This window comes from Dromaius novaehollandiae, chromosome 24 (genome assembly GCF_036370855.1).
Source record: "Dromaius novaehollandiae isolate bDroNov1 chromosome 24, bDroNov1.hap1, whole genome shotgun sequence".
Taxonomy (NCBI): domain Eukaryota; kingdom Metazoa; phylum Chordata; class Aves; order Casuariiformes; family Dromaiidae; genus Dromaius; species Dromaius novaehollandiae.
The window spans coordinates 6115624-6130864 of NC_088121.1; the positions used below are offsets into that span (position 1 = coordinate 6115624).

At 38.7% G+C, this 15241-nt stretch overlaps 1 protein-coding gene across 2 annotated transcripts in view; it reads left to right on the forward strand.

Annotated features, from left to right (window-relative positions):
• Positions 1-15241, forward strand: part of PEX14 (peroxisomal biogenesis factor 14) — an 81210-nt gene that overhangs the window by 36333 nt on the left and 29636 nt on the right. For both annotated transcript variants that reach the window (XM_026095554.2, XM_064525587.1), the window contains exon 3: positions 1825-1909. In XM_026095554.2, the coding sequence (XP_025951339.1) occupies positions 1825-1909 (85 nt within the window). The remainder of the gene's footprint in view (positions 1-1824; positions 1910-15241) is intronic.

Here is a 15241-nt window from a genome sequence, read left to right on the forward strand (position 1 = left end):
AATAAATATGTCAATTTCATCTCTCTTCCAAATTCATTTATCATGCTTTTTTAAAAGGTGTTTTCTGCTTTACCTGATGTTTAAATTGGATTCACTCGTTTATGCTGTTCTTTGCTGTATCCCCCATGTTTTTCTTAAATGAATTAGTAATGACAGCATACTCCATCATACCCTCTCTACAGCCACTTTAAGGGAAGCCTGGTGATCTAAACCTTTTAACCTATTAAAGATGATTTTCCCCAATTGAATCAGACCCACCACAGGTGTAATAACTAATCATTTAAACTACACCTGCTATTATGTATTTTTAAGCCATTATGCGTGTTGGATAGATGATAATTCATGTTTATTGCATTGTCCAATGGATCCGTTTTGCCTACACTAGCCTGATTAATGTATTTAAAGAAAGAAGAGATGCAATTTAAAAAAAAAAAATTGATGGAATGCGCTGAGGAGTACATTGAAAGTGCCATTAAACCCATCAGAACTTTGCTCTCTGACCAGAAATGCATATTCGAAGGGTTTGATTCAAACACAAGGTGAAACAGTGATTTCAACAGTGATGCTATTTTTTCCTTCTTTTTCTACTACTGTGAAAAATTTTGAAAACTTGCTTGGAACTGAATTGCAGAAGGTGTGTTTTAGCTCAGACTCTTCAAGACCTACAAATACACTTTGTATCTAACACCTACCACTGTTTTAGGAGAATGCATATGCCACTGTTTGGGGAGAGAAAAGGACACCTCTTCCATGTATGTGCATGGTTGTTTTTAGCTGTGGAGGAAGGAAGTGATCTTTTTCATTAGTTCACATGAATGTGTCCATCTCCTAAGTGCTGTTAGCTTCAGGCAAATTATTCCTCTTGATGTCACAATCAAAACAGATGCCTTTGTATAAAGGTAAGGTGAATCAGCTGTTTTTCACCAGTGCAGCAACACATAATATGCAGAGTAATAGAGGAGAGTATGTGGAAAATTGACCTATAATATGAACAAAAAAATCAAATATCTTTCACTGGCACTAAATTCCAATTTAAAAAATGAGTGCCATTGTTGTTGGTGCCATTCAGTAATACTGCAGACTTTACACTTTGTTTGGGTACATGGTTTGTTTTAAGTGCTGTGTCACTCTGAAGAAGCACGCAGATGAAGTTAGTCTTTTGACAAAAGCAATCTGTGATTTCTGTCAGAGTGGAGCATAAATTAAACCATTCACCTACCCATTTATATTATGAAAAGTGACTTTTTCTGGTATTTTCAGTAGGTGTGATCCAAAACATGAAATTTTACTTCTTTTCCAGTGATGACAAGCTGAGATTTCATTATTGTTTACATTTAATTAGAACAATGGCAGAAAAGCCCTTAATCTCCTAGAATTTGCAAGGATCTTCAAGTCTGATAGATTAGAAGCATTCTTCTGTTCTTAGTAACCATTTAACTGTTGCAGATCACATGCTATGTCTCATGGTTGCTCTCAAATGTAGGAACCCACCTATATAAGAATATCGCAGTCTAAATCAGGATTACCTCTAAGAATCTTAATGAAGATTTTCATACAGGTTGAGCTGCTGAAAGAGTAATTCAAAGAGAAACTTCTAATTTGAAATTTCATAGTTGCGCTCTCTGATTAGAGGTGATCCACCAATTCTGATCCTCATTGAAACATTTCTCAAAGTTGGATTCGTTTCAGTTCCAGACCATCTCCATGAGTTGTTAGATGTGATGCCTTTGCAGGACAAAATGTATAACATAAAATAGGAATATGACCATTCCTAACTTGGTTCTTTTCTTTCTTCTGTTTCTCCAATCCTCTTACCCTCACCAGATTGTGACTGCAGTGAAGTTTTTACAGAATCCCCGAGTCCGCCAAAGTCCACTTGCAACCAGAAGAGCGTTTCTCAAGAAGAAAGGTATGGACACTAAGTCTGTGGTCTCAATGATAACGAGGGAGTTTAAGTTAGAGTTAAAGCCAGAACGCATTGCAATGGAAAATTAGATGCTAAGGATAAGGGAGATGGTCTGTTTCAGAAAAAGATTTGAAGTTTGTGAGAAATACCACTCTGTTTTCTTCCATACTGACTAGAGCAATATTGGCACCAGATGTGGAACTGTAGAATACAGAAGACACATTGGAAGTTCTAGGGTTAACTATTATTAGATATTTTCTGAAGTGAGGATAGTTTACAATTATGGACTAGTTGGTCAGTTCTAACCCTTTGTGATATTGGCTTTAGAATGACCAGCTTCTGGGTGAAAAGGTCAAATGCTTTAGAGGAGAGCCAGAGATGAATGAAGAGCGAAGGACTTGGTAAAAGTACACAAGCTTAGGTTAAGGTCAGGCTTGGGGTCATCCTGACTTTCAGGCTGAAATGGTAAACTGCAAACTACGTTTAGCCCCTTTTTTACTGCAGGCATTGAACAGATCCTGACAAATCTAATACACTCTCAGATGGATGGAATTGCCTACTGAGATTTTTATTATTATTATTATTTCTGATTCATAAAGCAACTAAGTCTTTTTTCCTTCAATATAAAGTTTTTAGCCAGCAACTTACAGTGCTTTTCAAGTGAAGTTCATGATACCCTTCTCAGACCACACTGCTTACATCTTTAATGCAAAATGTAAAAGCTACAGAGGGTCTTGTCTTGGAGTAAATTACATGCACTATGGAGCACTTTAAGCAGTTGGAATGATCCTGAAAATACAAACTCCAAAATTGAGAGGAGAGTGACCACTTATACATCGAAGTCATCAGTGCTTCAGGGTATATTGAATTCTATAGCTAAAGATCTTTAGTTTTGAAAATCAGGGAAACCCATGAAATACATATTAATCTGACTGAGGATATGAACTGTTTATTGAGATATGTGAGACCTGATATCCTGAGATAGGGAATTCAAGTATAGGCACCACTGCTCATCTTGAACAGCAAAAGATCTGAAAGGGAATGGCAGACAATGGCATTGTTTTCGCAATGTTGTCATGATAAGTAGTTCACAGGTACATCAGTTTGAATGTGGTCCTCTCGCTCCTTGTCCTAGTGCCAGTTAGCATTCCAACAACACTGCTTGCCCTGCCCTGCCCTGCCATCAGGATGGCATTAAAATTTGGAGCCTGTTGGCTGCTGTGCTCCATGAGTTTTTCGCTGAAATATGTGGACCTACGGGGAGTAATTAATCATAAAAGCTTGGGGATTTCAACTCTATCATCGAAGCAATGAAGCAAGGGAAAGCTGAGCCTAAAAGCTGTGCTGATTACCCGGGGTAACCTGATACAAAATCTATTGTTGCCGAGAGATCCTTAGCCCCCAGTATATCGTGCAATATTATAACCGCTTGATCTTCTTCTCTGCTGACAATGACCAGTTATTCCTCATTTTCTCTCTCAACACAGCTGGGTTAGAATTTCATTTGCAGAAGGTATTTAGAGCAATTTAGAGACAAATGTCTCTGGTGTTTGCTCTGCACTTCCCCACCGCAGGCTTCGCTGAACAGTTTTTAGTATCAGGAGCTCCATCTAATCTGTTTAATTTTAATAAATCCCTGACTGGGAGAAGAGGAAGGTTGGGCAGAGAGAAACTGTGGCCTGACTAATGCTACTTATGAATTACTTGACTAATAATTACTAAAGAGCAAAAATGGTTTGGTAGAGCTGTTTGTTCCTGTTTGTTAATTTGCTGTACTTCCCTTTGTGATAATTATTTGTTCGAAAACTTAACAGTAAGAGATAGGAAGGAGCAGTGTCTAGTAGTGCCTGTACCCAGCAATCATTGGAAGTATGGCCATATGGAATCTGACCACTAAGCTTACAGCATGACCTCTATTTGGTGCTCGAGAGCAGGGAGTACATACTGTCATTGTACCTGTGTGCCTTAACAGATGGAGGCAATTATTCTTGAAGCCTAGATGTTGTGGCTAGTTCAACCCTAGCTAAGTGAAGGATTGCACGTTTTGGTAAGCTGTTCCTGCTATACTCTGATATACAATCATCATCCCAATGACAATGTTATCCCCATTTTACAATACAGAAGGCCCTGCTACCAGTCAAAAAAGCATTTTCTGTATAGAAACCATTTAATTTTACAAGACTCCCTATTAAAATTAGCTTTGTAAATATTTTTTATGGACTATTACAGAGACACTCTTTTAGTTTTTTTCCAAGTTACTCTGGTCCAGGATTGTTCCACCAGGACTTGCTGTGTAGGGGAAGGCTTTGGTCTTTTCATGAACCCCAGAAGAATTTCAGTGGAAGGGCAAACTCCTGAATCTTCATGTCTGTAGATAATGGAACACTGTACATGTACTTACCTTTTGTAGTTACTTTCATGGAACCCTGCACGGGTGGTCTGTGAGTCCCCACTGGTTAAAAGCTCCTGCTGTAGAGAGAATGGTGCTAGACTACTCTATATCTGTGAGGGTAGAGGGAAAAGGCCAGGTGTCTGGCCCCTATGGGAGCTTTCCACTACCCCACTGCAGCCCATGTAGGCTACAGGAATAGGATTGGAGCATTAGCAATGGGTGAGCTTTCAGATCCTGCAATCTCAGCTTTGCCTAAGAAATTTTACTTCTGAGACTTGCAGAGATGGTTTTGCCTTGAATTACTTTTTTTTTCTTTTTCTTTTTGTAAACATCTCTTTCCTAAAAAGGGCAATCCAATTTTGTTTTCTTTTAATAGTATTTAATATAGGAATTGAGGTTCTTGTAGTATGTGTCAGTTCAGTGAGAAGTTAAAGTTACTTTAGAATTATCAGCTGGATTGGGTGAAAGAGCAGTTGCAGGGGCTGGTTACTTGCAGGACAGAGGTTTGCTGAACTGCTCTCTTAGGAACGGGACACCATGGGATGATGGTGTTGATGACAACTGGGAGAGAGAGAGTGTCCTGGATTTGTAAAAGGTCCTTCAAAAGCTGGATGAGATTTCTGTGTTGTCTTGAGCACTTTTAAACTCTCAAATACAGAGGCATTAATGAGAAACATGAAGTTATTAGAATCATTTATCATTTTCTTTGAAGCTTACATTGGCATTTTATGTAATTTATGACATTTCCTCCTTTTTATCATGAACTTCTTCAGATGAAGGGAAAAACAGCTGTTTCCCTTCAGAGTATCTGAAAGAAAAGAAAGGAAAAAAAGATGCTGTTTGTTTTTTGTCCAACTCGCTGATTCTGCTGATGACATGCCACAGAATCAGCGGCGCCTTGGGAGTAATTAGACAGCATGTGGGGTTTAAACCCTTGTGGAAATGTGTCTGTCATCTAACTGTTGTGCCTCAGATGTCCTGTACTGCTCAGCTACCCATCCGGTATCTCATATGGCTTGTTAATTTTGTGCACTCTGAATCTGTAAATTCTGGCAAGATAGGGAATGGGGGTAGAAATGTACTACTATACATGTGGAGCTCCATTATTCAGGGTGCTAGTCTTGTGAAGCAGGGACGGGAGTAACTTCTAGGTTATAGACTTCTTGTGTAACCTTGGGTGAAAAACTTTTTTCTCAGTTGCTTGTTCTCTTCATCTGTAAAATGAGTACCGTAATGCCTTCTCAGAGTTGGATTGTGGGGAGATGTGAAAGCATATGAGGAGTTCAGACACTATAGTGATGGGAGAATGGAAGTGCATTAGGGCAAGTAAATGTATCATTGTTGAACTTGAACTTTCTATATTGAGAAAATGTCCATCCAGAAGGCAGGACAGTTCAGAAGACCTGCTGCTTTGATTAGTCTTTTGTATATACAGGCTACCTGCTTCCAAGAGGAATAAAACTCTTGCTTGGTGAGATGAGCAGGAGGTTGTTGGAAGTTTTGCCCTTTTACATGTTGTTTCAACTCATCTGTTTCACTATTTTGACTGTGAGGAAGTGAGTTACTAAGATAGGTTCTCCTATGGGTCTTGCACAGCTTTTTGCAGTGCAAGACAGTTCCAGAAACTTATGCCATTGTCAAGGTATCAGGCTATGATGATTTCTGAGGAGACAGGGAAACTATTTAATTTACACAGCCTTTCCCATTTAGAGCTTGAAGATACTTGATTCCACTGAAACAAATGCCACAAACCCAAGAATCTCCAGTAGAAAAACAACTTACTTCTGTTCCTCCTTCTGTAATCTGCATTCCTGGAAGTTGAACCCCTGTCTTTTCCTCTTTGTCAAAGAAACACATGTGGATCACCTTCAGGACCTGAGAGAAGGGGGCACAGCCTACTGCTGGAGAGCCTTAAAGGATGTGAATTCTTCAGCAGATTTCAATTTAACCCTCTTTTATTACTTTTCTTTTTTATAATTTAAGTCCATTTCATGAGGCAGTTTGCATGTCCTTGAATGGAATCTCGTTACCATGAAAGCTTTTTTAGCATTGATTTCATAACAGTCTTAATTTAATAGTGCCATCATTACTGAGAAGCCCTGAGAGTGAGGGCCTAGCTTTCCAGGTCACTGACCTTTTAATTACAAACCTTGTTCTGATGGCCAGGTTATCGACTGGACAGCTCCCAGCTTCTGCCCCCAGGACGAAGATGAAAATAACTGCCTTTCCTCCCCCACTTCCAGAAAAGGGAGGAAAAGAAAAGTAACCTCTTGTGTTTCCAAAATTAATTTTCTCCTTCAGCTTTACTTTGTAATTAATTCCTTAACATGTCTCAGTGAAGCTTGAACAGTTTTTACAAAGCTTTTCCTTGAGCACAAAATACAGTGTGAGCCGGTAGAGTCCAGTGACAACTCATACAAAAACAATCCAGTTAGTAATATGTACTCGCAAAATACCTATTTGAGCCAAACTGCTATGGCCCCTCCACACCTTATGCTTCTTTGGAAGTGACCAGTTTGATACAAGAATGTGTGATCAGGCCATATGTGTAGGCTATTCAAGGAATGCTAGGTGACTTGTCATTCTTCTCAGGTGTGTTGATAGGATGTGGATTTGAGAGGTGGTGAAGAAAGGGAGTAAAGACTGGGCTTCACAACTGATGGTGTGTGTGAATGCTTGCCCTTTTTTGTACCTGCAGATAGGGTAACTGGTTCCCTGGCTGTCTGATTAGTGTTCTGTGCAAATGCCTGAGCAGACCTCATCACTTGTACATGCAAAACTACAAGTGAGACCTGGAATTCAGGTATTGGTAAAAATATATTTTATACTTGCAAGAATATACTTGGTATATTAAGCATCTAGAACAAAATACTTTATCCAGAATGAGAGAAAGTCCACTGGCATAGGTGGAACCAGGGAGGGTGTGCTTTCTGAAGATTAAAGGCACTCAAGGAGCATAGAGCAAGTTTAAAAGCTTGTATAGACATACAAAAATAATTGTTCAGGCTAAAGGGAAGTCAAGGTGCATTCTCCATTTTCATAATGCTTTTCATTTGAGGACCTCAGAGTACATTGTACCCATTAACCACTGAAGCTTTGCAGCCATTTGCATCAAGCATACTTCATGGTGTATATAGGGTTATCTAGATTTTGCTGTGCTTGCCACTGAAATGCATCCACCTCTGAGGTAGAGGACAGCAGCTGTTTAACATCACTACATGGTTTTGAGGAGAGGAAATGAAAAATACTTTATCTAAACGATTTTGCAGAGGGAGCTTTAGGGATAGAGAATGTAATTACTGAGTAAAAAATTTGCTAAGATTCTTGAAAAGCACTATGGGGTATTTAATTACTAAAGATGCTTAGGCCTGTGCTTATGACTTGTTTGAAAGACAGCTTAATGTCCCTTTATAATACTTTGCTTAAGTTAAAGAAAAATATGTCCCACACCTGTTCCTGCTACCAGTTTGTTTTTTAGGTGCCTCGAATCCATGCTTTTGGTTAATACAACCCTGCATATCTGGGGAAATCCTGTTTGTCCCAAGGAACTTAGTAGGGACCCATAGAATGGAGAGTGAGAGAATGAATGCTTTTCAATGCCAACAAACTCACAACAGTTTCTATCTGAATCAGCATTATCTACAGCCATATTTGTTTCTGGCAGTCTGCTATGTTTGCCCAATGCTGATAATGTTCAATATATAAGGAAGAAGATTTCCACTGCCAGAGGCTCATGACCCAGAAGTATAAATGTGTTCATGATCCAGAAATTAGTACCACAGTTCTGTATGGTGTATTAGTTGCCTTTTTTTCTCTTCCTGAAAGTGATTGAGAATCTCCATCCATCTGCTGTGAAGGAGATGTCTTCCTGTCTTGCCAGTCTCTTGTGTGCATATCTGTCACCCGCTGTTCAGCACCAGCCTATTCATCACGCTGACTCTTTTCCCCCATCAATTTTACCACTACTTGTGTTATATGTCTGAACTTGTCATGAACTCTACAGATTTTCATGGCTTCATGGCTTTCAAGAGGAGACCTGCAGCAGCAGTGACAACAAAACTTGATCAAATGATATACTGTAGGACATCCTGTGGTATCAGTGAGACATGGTTATTCTTTGGGTTGTTCAGAGAGTCTAGAAGAAAACCTTTAAAGTGGATAGAAAACCATCCCTATTATTCTTCAAGATTTGGAAGGAAGTTTGGAAAAGGAAGCTATTTAGTCCCTATCCACAGGGGGAAATTGTCTCATCTTTGATTATTGTCCGAGTCACTAGTGATTTAAGAGAAGGAAGAAAAACACTTGACATAAGTTTAGGCGTAACTAGCTATGTGATACTGTGTACAAAGAAATATAATCCTGTAGTGTTTGCTACCTTTTAATGATCAGTATAGCCAAATGATTAAGAAAAATGTGTGTGTGTTTGATGGAAACTATACTTGCTTACAGATGAAATTGTTGTTTTAGAAGAACTATTTAGAAGAATTGTTATTTTAGAATCTAAAAACTAGGTTGACCAACTTGTTTCTATCCCACTGGAAATACTGAGATCTGGAAATTTGTTTTTATATTAAGTTGGGATTAGCATTTAAAATCTCAGGCTTTTCTTGAAATGAAATATTCTACACTCATCAAACCATTTTATATTGATTAGGTGAAAGTCTTTTATATTGCAATTGGTAATAAAAGAGATCGACAGAATAATATAATATGTTCCATAATATTACAGTTAAAATATTTAGAAAATTGGTTGTCGAATTTTTATGAAATCATTACTTTTCTCCAGAACGCTTTGGGTTTTTTTTGAAGGAACACTTTGTTAAAAATATATATACATGCTGGAAATTTGTTAACTAGCTTTAGTGGGAACTGAAACCCTCCTTTATGGAAGTGTTTTCCACAAGCAGGTAAATCCACTATTGTTGTTAATGGATGGCTCCAACAAGCTTATCATCTTGCATTATCCAGTGCTTCTAAGTTCAACTACTGGCTCTGAACTCTGTTAGTATGTTCCTGAACATGGGGGGAAAAGTCCTACTTGGGCATGTTTAAAGGAAGAAGAAAAAAGTCAAGGAAAACTTAAGGTCTACTAACCTTCACAAGGTATTGCTTTAAGTAAGATTTTTTGAAAGGGCTTTGATATGAGATCTGATATTTAATATTAAAAAGATGAAAATCTGAATGACTTTTTCTTTGGCTTCTATGTGAAGCCTTGAGAAGGTGCCTCACAAGAGGCACCCCTTTGATGTTTTAATGATGTTGCGAAGAAGCCATTGATGGAGAGACTCTCAAATTTGACATCCTCTAAATGCACATTTATTTGTTCTATAACAGAGAGTGCCAGTCGCATTCGTTGTAATAGCCTCTCTCTCTCTCTCTCTCGCTTCAGGCTCAACCTACAGTGATCTTGAACCATTTAGATACACACTCCAGAGAACGAGAGAGATGATTCATTTAGAGTGCATTCTCAGAACAGTCAGCCGCATCTCCTGTTTCTCTTGGCCCACAGAAATTCCCCAGCATTTCAGTGAAGAGTCCAGAACCACCTTTGCAATGTTTTTGCAGCTTGAAAATTATTGATGAATTGGAACATACTGGTCTGGTGCCCAGGAAGTTGTATAGGCTCCAAAATATTAATTGTAAGCTTAATTTTAACAAATAATTGGAATGTCATGGCTTTAATAGTGACTCTCCACTTGGCTATCTGACAGTAACTACGTAATGTAACAGAGCCGTTAAAAATGGCTTTGCAAAATTAACTCCTATTGCTCATGGAGTGTGTTTTGAGTCATATCTGCCTTGTTTACTGTCAAAATAATATTTCCATTCCTGCTAGCACTGAAAAAACAATATGATTACAGCAGAGTGGGTTGAATTCTATTCTGGAAGATGATGTAAGAATAGTCGCTTATATCCTGAGTCCTGAAATCGCTAGCTTTAGAGATGGGCAAAAAAGACACAGACCCTAACTCTGATTTGTAAATTTAAGAATTTGTCTATCATATTTTTAAGTGAAAGAGTAAATGCAGAGTGCCAGAGAAAGTCACTTTTGTAGTTACAATCGAAGAGCAGGCATTGGACATCTGAGATATGACTGCTTGACTTTTGGGCAAGTTACTTGGTCAACTTCCCCATCTGTAAAATGGGGTTAATTATCACTTTTGCATCATGGACATAGTAAGATTTAGCTTACTTATGCTTATGAACTGCTTTGATATACTTGTCTCAGAGCTGTTGCAGCACAGCAGTTGATGCTGCAGCATGTGATTTTTGAAGTTGCTTGCTGCAGGAAGAGCTGCACTTGTGGAGAGGTTAAGAATTTACCTCTGTCAGCCATGTATGGGAGGGGAGAGCTGCAAACTTTAGAATGTCAAAATGTCAAGGCTCAGGCAGATTGCGTGCAATCCTAATCCAGCCCTGCAGCTCTGACCTTTGAAGCCAGCTTCACCTTGAGACACTAGAAGGAGTATGTGTACATTCATATAAAAATACTGTGTGATAGAAAGAATGTGCTCTTCATGGTCATGCAGCCCAGGGTTTCCCTGCAGTCTTCCTGGAGCAAGTGAAGGGATTCAGTCACTGGTCTGTTCTGTGAAATAACCTGCTCTTCTAAGTCTAAAGAGACAGCCTTCTCTCTTGGGGCTAAAACGAGGAGTGTAATCGGGATAATCTGTGTTGCTCTTCTGCTGAAATCCGTCTCAAGCCTAATAATACTTTCCTGATAGGAAAGATAAAATAAGTTCCTGTATTAGATAATTCTCCAGGTTCTCTTACACACCATTTCTACAGTTTCAAACCACATCTTGAATACCCGTGGACATGAAATCATATTATTCACTTTTCTGCTACCCACTGTTCCCTCTTAGTTTTAACCTGGAGGGAGATCTTTCTTTAGCTAAAAGGGGAATTTAGTCTTTGGATCATTCTTTTCTATTCCTTCTGATGGAGCCTAGTCCAGGCAAGACTTTGATCCCCTAGGAGGAGAGCAGAGAATTCATTCTCAATGAAATCTGAGGCTCTCTTAAGTAAAAGCTGTTGACTTTGTCATGCTGTGCAAATGTGCATTGCTTTCAGCAAGACAATAAAGGGTAAATGGGGTGATCTCTGCTCCTGTGGAGAGGTCGGGTGGTTACATTACACAATCTTCTAGAGCATCTTGCAGCAAATACATGGGTTATATTAAAAGTTGCAATCATATCATTTTTTAAAAGTAAATTGCTGACCTTATGCAGTGGAATCAGCTTTATTGAATTTCGCCAAAAATGCGTTTATAATTCCCCCCCTGCCCCCACATACACATGATATTCATGTCCTTGCTGCCCATGTGGAAATGTCCCTTTTTACGGTGATAAAATTAAATTTGTCTTTGTCTCTGCCTTGCCTCACCTTTTAAGATTCCACCCTTAAGAGACACCAGTGGATATCTGTACCAGAGAATGAAGATGGGCAATATCCCTGCATGGCTGGCTGGCTGATTGTGACCCAACTGCCACTGAACAAATAAATAAGCTTTTCACATTTAGAGGACAAATAAAGTTGAGGATAGGTGTAATATAGGTATTTTTCTAGGAGTGTTGGGGTCTTAGAATAGGTAAGAATTTATTTTGACTTGAAAGTACTTATGCTTTGCTTCTAGGTTTTTTTAATTGCCATGCAATATAAAACGTAAAATTCAAGAATAGTTATTGCATTACCCATGTAATACTGTGATATCTGTCCTCCTCCAATAATAATTAATCATAAAACCCTCTAATCTGTGGCCAGTTACAGCCCCCTCCCTGAATTCACTGGAGAAAAAATTGTTTTTCAGCATACTCAAGAATTTAACAAATGTATATTCCTTACTTCTATACTACTTTGCATATTCAGAGTACTCTACAAATATTAACTGACTAAGCCTTGTGGCACCTCTTGTGGATTGGAAAGATTATAAGTCTCATTTCATGTACTTTTGGGTTAGACCTTTACATTCTTCAAACAGTTTTCAAACTTCAGTGGGATGCAGAGGAAATATCATCTCTATTTTAGATGGGGAAACTGAGTCAAATATATTAAGAGCAGTTAGATCTGAGGTAATTCTGGCTCTTAGTCCAAGATATGTATTACCATACCATGCCATACGCTTAATGTGATGTACTGATGTTTATAGTATTTACAATATAATTACTCAAAACATTTCTGTGTTTGTCCTCTCCAGGCCCCACCTGCTTTGTGTGTGTGTGGGGGGGGGGGGGGGGGAGTGGGAGTTGAGCTCATTGTATTCAACAAAATCAACATAAACCATCTAAGTAAATGAAGGGACAGATTGGCCTCTGCAGTGTTAGCATTTATCCCTTTTACTACATCCCCCTGACCTGTCTTCCTTTCTATGTAGCATTTAAAAGGCTAGTTACTCCGAGGTACAGAGAAGAACATCATTGCTCTTGCTCTTCAAGTAACCAGGAGAATGCAGCTGTTAAAACTCAGAAATATAAAATACATGTTTAAAAGATGACTCTGAATATGTTTAAAAAAGAGAGCGAGGGAGAATTCAAGGGAACCAAAAAATAGCAGCTTCCATTACTGTAATTAAATGGCAGCATTTAACCTATCAGGCCGTTGCGTGTATGTGAGAGACGAGCAGGGAGCTGCATTTGAAATGATCACTCTCTTCCTTGGGGGATAAAGTAGTTAAATAATTTGTTTGTGAGGTGTGAGTTCAGTGTCGGGGAAAGCAAGTGCGTGCATGTATATGTGTGTGTGTATTTTAGAAGCTAGGGATGGCAGTGTGTTTACTGAGAATAGCCTTGAGGTTGGTATTTACTAGCAAGTGCACTGTCAGTAAGAACACAAGCTGCTTTTGTCCATTTGTGAGGTTATCTGCAGAGTCAGGGCCTCACCTCATCCTAGATACTGCATTGTAAAAGGAGAGCTTTTTTCATGTAGGGCCATCTGAGATAGACAAGAGTAGCAGTAAAAGAAAACAAGGGATGAAATGGGGAAGAAAAGGATTGGAGTCCTTTTGATGAACATCTTCTACTGCAGTGGCTGTAAAGGGTAAGTTGTTCTATCTATAGATAGGGTAAGTTGTTCTATCCGCTCATTGGACTTGGCACTCAGGAACACGGGGACTGTCATCCTTGAGGGAACAGGGCTGACGCTCCTGCCCAGACAACTGCCCCTTAAACATCATTTCAGACAGTAGCTTTCCCTGCAACCGTGTTCCACCTGTGCCTGGCATGACTCCTGTGCTTCAAGACTGTAGCTTGCAGACTTGTATGGAATGGCAGCAATCTGCAAGGCATGTCCTTGGGCCTTTATTGCTGATCCGTGGCTCTCTGAATAGCTGTTTGGGCATCCCTATTTAATGGTGTTGATTAGCCTTCCAGCACACTGGGAAGGAGACACATTCTTATGCAGTGCCCAGAAAGGCTTATCTTTCCATTTTTATTTACTCCCTTATTATTTGTGAGGTGATTCTTTTTTTTCCAACAAAAAAAATTTTTGTTTTGTTCCAGCCACTCCTGTTTTAACTCCTGGGCTGGAATTTCATGAGACACTAGAAGGCAACAATGTTCATAAAAAATGTTTTGATATTCCCACTGTGAACATTCAACTCCAGCAATTGGATTTTGAGGGCAACATTTACCTGAAGGGAGCCCAGAGAAATGCCATGTATTTTAGCACCCAGTCAAAGCAAAGCACAAACTTGAGTACTTGCATAGTTTGTTGCAAGTTAGAAATCCTGAAGTATTACCAAAGATAATCAAAAGCAAAAAAAAAAAAAAAAAAAAAAAAAAAAGGCTAAAGAGGTTAAAGTTACTTGAATCAATTATTTGTTGCAAATACCTTGCATAGCTCAAATGCACCTAATGTATGTACAGATTCTTAAAACCGTCAGTTATTCTTTGTGATAATCATCAGTGTCAATCTTACAAATTTTACAAAGGATATCATGTAATATTAATCCTGTTTCACAGATGTAGAAACTGAGGCAGACGGAGGTTAAATGACCTACACAAGGTCAATAGCAAGGCTGGGAATAGAACCCTAATGTGTAGAGGCTTTTTATTATACTAATAAGGAAACTCTGGAGGTGTGTTTGGCATGGTAATCGGAACCCTAGAGAGCTAGAAGCAGTTAGTATGTTCTGCGCATGTCCCGAGGGAGCAATGATGAAACTTCTTTGGTACCTTACTACTCCAGTTCTCTGTGTGTGGTCACCATAGTTTTTCCACCACTTAACCTCATTATTTTTAGTATTGTTAGCATTAGTCGTCCTTTGGGCGACTCCAGACTCCTTTGATTTTCTTCAGAACTCGGAAGAGCTGCTGAAGGCACATAGGGAGAAAAAAATAACAATAAATAAACTAAAAGATAAAAAATGATCTTTTGAAACTATTCTGCTGTTTTGTTGACTCACCCCCTATGTTTTTTGTCTTTACTTTTCTTTTATCGCTAAGGTCACTGTTCGAATGTGTAGTCTTGGTTTCTTAAAAGTTCATTTGCTATTGTTTCTTTCTTCTGCACCCAAGATTAACATCCTGTGTGATGACATAGATGGTCGTTGTCTAAATGGATGCAATGTAACCAACAAAACTGTGAAGGGTGGGTGGAGAAATATTTTTACAGTTGTGTTAAAAATTACAAAGTAAATTTGCCTTTTAAACAGAAGGCATTTCAACACTGTTATTGGCAGCATCAGCCTTTAATTTTACAGGTGGCTAGCTTTGTAGTAGCATTCAGCAAACAATATTTTAATGGCACGTAAAAAAATTTCTCTAAAACGAAAGAAAGAAGAACGAGGGTGATTTATAATCTATAATGAATACTTGCTGACATGCCTTTTCATAATGGTGTGTTGGTATCCCTGTCTTTTGGGGGAAAATGCAAACCAGATTTACCTGAAACAGTCATACCATAATAATCAAATATATAGTATTTACATGTATTTTTCTTAACTG